Source organism: Condylostylus longicornis, unplaced genomic scaffold (genome assembly GCF_029603195.1).
Source record: "Condylostylus longicornis isolate FDR11 unplaced genomic scaffold, ASM2960319v2 ptg000048l, whole genome shotgun sequence".
In the NCBI taxonomy this organism is placed as follows: domain Eukaryota; kingdom Metazoa; phylum Arthropoda; class Insecta; order Diptera; family Dolichopodidae; genus Condylostylus; species Condylostylus longicornis.
The window spans coordinates 15916575-15924753 of record NW_026578017.1 but is presented as its reverse complement, the minus strand read 5'-3'; the positions used below and the strand labels follow the sequence as shown (position 1 = coordinate 15924753).

Here is an 8179-nt window from a genome sequence, read left to right as displayed (position 1 = left end):
ATTTCTAATGCGGTGCTCTAGTTAATCTTTACACATCATATTTAAAATGAAATTCAGACATCTTACATTGAAATTCGCACTTTCAATTAAATTACTTACTTATATTGGAAATTTATAATTGACTGAAAGTTCGAAACATGTGAGAATGGCAATACAATCGTAAAAGAACCTCTCAAGTTTGATTTAATTGAATTCGAAGGTGTTAGTGTTATTTAATATATTTATTTGTTTTACGCGAATGATAAGACTTAATGATAAGACCACATTGAATGCGATAACACTGATTTACTGAAATTATAGAAATAAACAGAAACAGAATGCTCATTTGTTAGCAATTTAAAATATTCTGTGATTAAATTTAAAATATTTTCAATCACAATATAGTAAATAAAAAATATTTTATCTAGATTTGAATCGAAAAGTACTTATATGTGTTGTACAATAAAAATATTTTATGTATAACTCGAACCACTTTATTTCAAATTAAATTATGAATTTATATTCAAACTTTTGCAATATTTTGTATAAATGATCTAACATTTGCTTGTGATAATCTTGTATAAATTCCATATAATTCTGGATTACCACAATCCATTCCAGCTGAAACAACACCAATTTGAACACCATCCATAACCATTGGTCCACCGCTATCACCTTGGCAAGCATCTTTTCCTGGTGCTCCAGCACAGAACATCCTTCCGAAAAAATACATAATAAATATATTAATAATCCAAATAAAATTCTCAATTTTTAATGCTTACATTCCCCTTACACCACCATATTTTTCCATTACTTTATTACATAATTCCTGATCAATTATTGGTAAATGAACATAACGTAATTTATCTGGTAAAACAGTTGTTCCATTTTTTATGTAACCCCATCCTGAAACAGTTCCTATACTACCAGTTTTAATAGAACCATCATTGAATGGTAAATGTATCGGTGACATATTTTCACCAAATAAATCTGATTTTGTTTTAATAATTCCAACATCGTAATCATTATAACGATTATAATGTGGATGAATAAATAATTCGGCAGCTTCAACAACTTTTCCACCATTAGCATAAAATGTTGAACCGCCACGTAATGTTACTTCATCGGCACGTCGTTTTTCTAAACAATGTGCTGCTGTTAATGCATATCTTGGAGCAATTATTGAAGCACCACAATTATGACGTCCTCCGATTCTTAAAGAAAGCTAAAAGACACAATGAACGCTTTATTTTCTGCACTCAATTTTAATTTTATTTTTAAACTTACTTGATATGGAAAATCTGTAATATCACCTTCTTCGCCACCAATTATACGACCGTCCAATGATAACGCTGAAGCAGAGCTAGCTGCTATAGTGAATATCAAAAAAATTGAAGCAAATTTCATTTTTTTTATTTTCAGTTCTGTACTGCTCGTATTAAATTTCCGAATAAAGTAAGCTGGTGTTCTTCCGTATTTATAAATTTATTACTGAAATATATTAATTCTTCAGAATCTTTCCGTCAATATAAGAATGCTTGCTAAAAATATAGTATGATAAGCATACGCTAAGTATAATTCAGAATGATAAGTTGAACAAATTGAATAAGCTCGTTCAGTTGAAAAAAATTAATGATAAGATGAAGATCGCAATTTCTATTATAGCCAATATTATCACTTAATTTTTAAGTGGGATCTAATTAATTGCTATTGTTCCAAATCAGAGCTTTTTAATCTTTCGAAATTGTTTTAAGTTGCTTGAGTTGAATAGAAATTCAGAAATATTTCTTCATAATATTTATTTTATAATTACAATGAAACATTCCGGTGAAACTGTGTAACAAAATCTGATACTTGAAAACTATTTCAAACAGTTAGGCTATTGATTTTAAATTTAATAAATAAACATAATATAGTAAACAACTCTAGTTTAAAATTTTTTATATTTTAATTCTTAACAATTTTGAAAAAATGTTGCTCGTTACTATGAATTTTTAAACAAAAATATTTTGCATACGCGAACAATAAATAATTTTTTTTCTACAATCTGGTACCAAAGAATTACCTACCTATAACAGGCATTACAACTATCTTGAAATTTTTTTATAAGGTCATTTTGAACTTGTGCAATGTGTTTGAATTAATCAAAAAGAAATTTGGATATAAAGCTCTGATATACCTATATGCATTCGTCATAATACTAAAAAATTTAAGTTTTCACCTCTATATGACCTCAGTTGACAAAAAATTTTTAATTCCTAAGTTTAAGAATATTAGATTATCTAGTAACATTTTACCCTTCCAAAAAAGGAATTTACATTAAAGTTTCTTAAAAAATATTAATTAAAATTTCATCATAGAATTTAAATACCCTAATTAATATGTTATCCGTTTAATAGTAGAACGAAATATGTATATACAGGGTGTTTCTCGAATAAGATGTCAAATAATTTCAGGATTCTATGATCAATTTCCAGCAATAAATTGTGTGGTTGGAGAGTGTGCAGATATATTCGTTTTCGAGTTACAGTCTGTTGAAAAAAAAAGGTACTAGATTTTTAATGCATCTAAATAAACAACAATCAATCGCCATTAAAACAAGCTCCCGATGGTTACTTTTTATCTCATGGTTTCGAAGTTATAATCGTTAATTTATATTCAGTAAGAATTTGGTACCTTTCCCTTCTCATCAGGCAGTAGCTTGAGAACAAGTGTATCTAAACCACTCCCTTCTACCCATACAATTTTTTGCTGGAAATTGATTTAAGAATCATTCCTGAAATTAGTTGTGAAACACTCTATCATCTTATGTGAAACACTCTATATTAATATAGGCATACAATATTTCTTTAAATTTCAACCTACACTGAGATGTAAGTCCAATATGTCAAATTATGTACTGCGTTGAAATTTTTTCTAATATGCCAATTAAGATTTTTCTTTCCATTTTTAAAATTTGTTTATTTCTGTGAATATATTAATATTATAAAATTATATTTTCTCGACTTGTTTAATTTTAATTCTTACGTTCATATCCTTTATCTATGACATAAGCGTAAAAATTTTCAAAATAAAAAATATTCAATTTCATTAACATCAATTTCTATGCAAAAAACATTTACAACGAATTTTTAGGATAATTAGTTCTGCTAAAATTCAAAAATTCCTTACACATGTTCCACCTACCAAAATGCCTACTCAAAAAAAAAAACAACAAAAATTTTTTGATAACTAAGTAAATTTTCCTTAATTTTTTTAATTTGAGCACCGACCCTACCCTATAATAATAGTATTCATAGTATATTTTAACATACAAATATAAAGGAAAATAGAAAAAAAAGGATATTTAATTAAATAAACTTTTTGTTATCTTTTAAATGCGATTATACTATGTCATGTAACACGCATAAAATCATACACAAATGAATGTTATGTACTCTTATAGTTGGTATTCTACGATAAAATACTTAAGTAAGCTGGTATATTCAAAACATTTCTATTATAGAATGAAAGTAGAAATTCATTTTTTTTTAAATAGAGAAAAAAAATGTTTTTTATCTAAAATCTTTTAAGGATTTGAATTAATTTTTTCCTTAATTTTCATATAATGTTATTAAAGAGTTGGTTTTTATATAGAGATTACATTAGCTTTGAGTAAGATATTTGCTTTCGAAATTTTGAGAAATTATGTGGCGTCTTAAGTAAATTAATGCTGATATTCTGTATTTTGGTTTTAATTCAATTTTCTGTTTATGTCAAAAATAAAGTATTTGTATCTTAAGAGCAACCTGATGCATTTTGTATTAAAATGAAAAATGTGTCTAATATTTAACATACTTAGTATACACTTTCAGAATTTCGGGAACGATAATGCCATGACAATTACGTTTTTGATCATTCACAAAATTCATTTTATTCGCTATTCACCAAAATTCATTTGATCCTTATAATGTTTATAGAACAATTTCATCTGAATAAGAAAATACTTTTGGTCATATTATATGATCTTACCATTGGGTTGAACGTTATTAAATTGGAATGTTATTCAAATGGGTGTAAAATAAAATAATAAATGCCATTAAATAATTGAATTAATAATTTAATTAAAATTAATAATTTGTTTGTTACTTAACAAAATTGTTATACTTAAAAAAATTGACCTGAGATGTGATCCCACATACAAATATCTTCTGTAAATTTATATGTTGCTAGAATTTATAACATAAGCGAAGGATATGTTTTTTTTCAAATATTATTTTCGTAAGCAAACAGACATTATGTTCGACTTATTCATTTTAAATAGCAAAATAAGCTAAAGAAGAAAAATGTTGTGTGTTCTAAAAATAGTTGCTGTGTATAAAACTTTTGTTTCTGTAAGACATTAAAATTTCTCAAAATGGAATCCTGTATTATTGGATGATTCCTTAATAGAACCTTATAATCCTACTAAATGCCTAAACATTTGAATATTTTTCTGTAAATGTAAATTTCCCGATTAAAGAAAATTTGTTTGTGTGATTAAGTTCATACAACTCGATTTGCTATGTAAATTCACTAAACCCGAATATAATTCTTAACTTTATTACTTCTTTATTTCATATAATATTTTTGTATTCCATAATATTCTTTTATCATATTATTTATGTTCCATATTTACATGTTATTAAAATCTTAACTTCTAAACAATTATATAATATCTTTCAGTAAATGTAATAAAATATATACTTTATGTTCATATTAAGAAGAAATCACTACAAGGTTATCACTGCTGTCACTGAATTATAAAAAAAATAAAAGTAAAATAAAAATTTACGACAAAAAGCATATAATAATTTTGTAATAGTATAATAGAATTTTTAGAATTCGATATTAAAATAATATCAACAATTTGTAATTTACCACAAGGATATTATTTTTTTTTTGTAAATATACGAGTGTATAATATTTAATATTAAAAACAAAATACAAAAGCTTCTTCATATTTACATTTACATTATGGTCGTATTAAAGTTAATAATTTTACCATTGATTGCTACCATTATTCCTCGATAATAAAACAAGTACAGTAAAAAGAAAGAATATAAAGAATTTAATCTTAAGATGAAAATAATTAGATATTTTGGCCTTGAAATGTTATATAAGATTATTTGTACTCAAAATTTTATACACTGTTATTATTAATCAAGTGAGTATTAAGTAGCTATGGAGCCAAGATATTACATACTATGTGTACTTATATAAATTATATGAGTTTATTTTAGAAATTTTCATGATCTTATTAAAAGTAGAGACTTTTTGTGAATTGAAAATTATTCTGTTTTGGATAAGAAATATATTATTCAACAATTTTTGGCGTTTAATGATTTAAAAGAAGGAAAAGTGTGAAAACTTCGAAATTTATGAAGGTATATCGGGGAAAAATAATAAAATTCACAAACTACACTGAGATATTTCCTCCAACTTAGACAAATATAGGCCAACTTAAATTATCATCAGACATATCAATTTCTTGAAATAGAATATATTAAGACCGTCCCATAATAATATCAAATTTGTGATTTAAATTTAACTTCAAAATTAATTCAAATGAATTTTTACTTTTTTAACTATTATAATTAATTAATCAGAAAAAAATAATTTCTATTCAATAATTTAATAGTAGAATTTGTAATATTATTTCTGGAGGAAAATCTTTTTGAAAAATAATTTTTGCATTGGTGGTCATCCTAAATATATGCAAAAAAAATGAAAATTTGTATGAATTAAAAATAGTAATTATTATAGCTATGACATTGCCAGTATGTGTAAAATAAAAAGAGAGAATTTTTGTAATAATGTTGCCATTACATAATATTCACTTTGTTGCAGTATCACACTATAATGGGCTAGCTATATACAAATTTGCAACTTATGTTGTTTAATATTAATTTTACAAATTCATCTGAAAATTGTTCGTAATTTTATGCTTCACTGTTAAAATTGTTGTTTCCATAGACACTTTGTTTATTTTATTATTTTCACTTAATTTTTCTTTACGATGTAAGAATTTAGCTTAAAGATATTTTTAAAATATCCGTGACTAGTATTTTTTCAGAAAAATTTTACTAAAAATGTAATTTTCCATAAAATTTTCTAATATTTCCGTGTAAATTTACATTTAATATCGACGTAGGTAAATGGGAAAAAATTTTTAATTTTTTCAACTGTGAGACTATAAATTTTTTTGGATTTCTCTCATATTGGATTCTATAATATATTTTGCTTTAATAATTACCATAACTTATAGAAATTATGAACTTTATTTCGAATATGAATTAGATAATTAATTGTATTTTATAGTCCTAGGAGTTCTTATTTGTGAAAATTTCAACCAAAAATGTTATAATGATAGCCTTAAGCATCAAAATTATTATGTGCGTATTTTTTTTTATTGTGTGGCGTAAATTTCGTATTACAAGAACAATAAATTGGATAGAAGCCAAAACTCTAAAGTTTATTTTCTCAAAAATACTACAATTTTCCATTTCACTCCTTTTCATTTTTTTTTCTTCAACTTTATTTTTACAAAATTATTGAAAATTTTCGTTTCATTTCTTAGTAGCAATTTTAATTTTTTTCTTGTTTTTGTAACCATAAAAAATTTTCTTTCTCATACAAAAATTCCTAGAATTTTTTTTTTTATTAAAGGAGGATTAAAGCAATTTTTTAAAATTTATTTTTACATTGTTTTTCAGCATTTTTTTTCGTTCTTTGGTTTTTCGTTTTCAAGTTAATTTACAAGAACATGGAATAAATTAAATTTACATAAAAATACAATAATATTTTTATTGTCTTTTGCCCGTAATGTGGCCAAATTTTGTTAAAAAATTTTGTGTTATAAAACAGAAATATAAAATTCGGTTTTCCATGTAATTCTGATTTAAAAGGAAAACTTTTATTGGCAAAACATTTAAACTTTGACACATGAATGACTGCTAATTAAAAAGTATTTTCGAGATATGAGAAATTTATGGTTAAAGTGTATAAAGATGTAAATGTGTAGGTATAAGTGCCATTAAGAACTAAATATATATAGGGTATAAAATTGTTTGCAATAGAGTCAAAATTCTTGTTTTCGTTTTTGCCCTTTTTTTTATACCTGTATAAATATATGTTCGAAGAGTATACTAAATCTGCCTTACTTTTTATAACTCTAAGTTACGCTAAGCTAATAATAGTCTTTGATACAGGCTCAAGTATATGTTTTTGATTACCGTAGAATTCTGAGTCGATTTAAGCATGTCTGTTTGTCTGTCCGCCCTTCCCAACAATAACTCAAAAAATAGTTAAGCTAGGCTCACCAAATTTTCACAAAATGATTTATAAAATGCCGGCACACTCTTTAAATTGAATGTGACCGAGGTGGTAGTTCGAGTAGCTGCCCTATTCAATTTCAAAAATTGGGTATATGTCAAAAAATATGAGAGCTAGAAAATTTGAATTTCGATGAAGCAAATATAATATTATTAGAACTGTGAAGTATATTGAAAGTCGTTGAAATTTATTGATATCTTGTGGCAACTCCCATACAACTTCAATAGCTGTTTCGTCATATCTTAATAACTATTGGGATTGCAGTACTGAAATTTTGCATAAATTAATATAGTAATACGACAACTAATATTTTCGTGCGAACCTATATTCGAAGGGTATTATAAATTCGCCAATAAAATAACATTTTCATACGGGTATCGCAAAGTTGACATTGACATGTTCAACTGTATTTTTTCTCGCTTTTTCCTAAATATTTTCACTTATTTTCTTTTTGAATTTAAAATAAAGTGTGTATTTAGCTTTAAGAAAAACTTTCAAATTTTGTTACGTGTAATTCAAAAATTTAAAATAAAAATTTTCCTTCAAGCAATTCTCAGTTTTTATAATCATGCATAATTACTGTTAGAAGAAATTTGATAAGAGTTTATGTGTTTATGTATATGTGATTAAGATATAAGTGAACTTGGTTAAAATCTCAATAAAGAAAACAATTTATTTGAATTAGTGTATAATATAGGCAATTTTGTATGGTTTTATCTTAAATATAGCGTTCACACATTAGATGAAATTAAACAAAAAAAAAATTATTTATGATTTCTTACAGCAATAATAATAAAATCATTCTAGTTATTACACTTTTTGCAGGATATTAGTGAATCTAGTTAAT

General features: G+C 25.0%; 1 protein-coding gene across 1 annotated transcript; it reads right to left on the bottom strand.

Moving 5' to 3' along the window:
• Positions 1-456: 456 nt before the first annotated feature.
• On the bottom strand, positions 457-1453 carry LOC129611084 (trypsin-1-like). Its single transcript, XM_055524021.1, has 3 exons — positions 1267-1453; positions 762-1204; positions 457-695 (listed from the first exon to the last, which is right to left on the bottom strand). The coding sequence occupies exons 1-3, from the start codon at positions 1384-1386 to the stop codon at positions 503-505; spliced, it is 756 nt and encodes a 251-aa protein (XP_055379996.1). The 5' UTR covers positions 1387-1453; the 3' UTR covers positions 457-502.
• Between the last annotated feature and the right edge of the window lie 6726 nt (positions 1454-8179).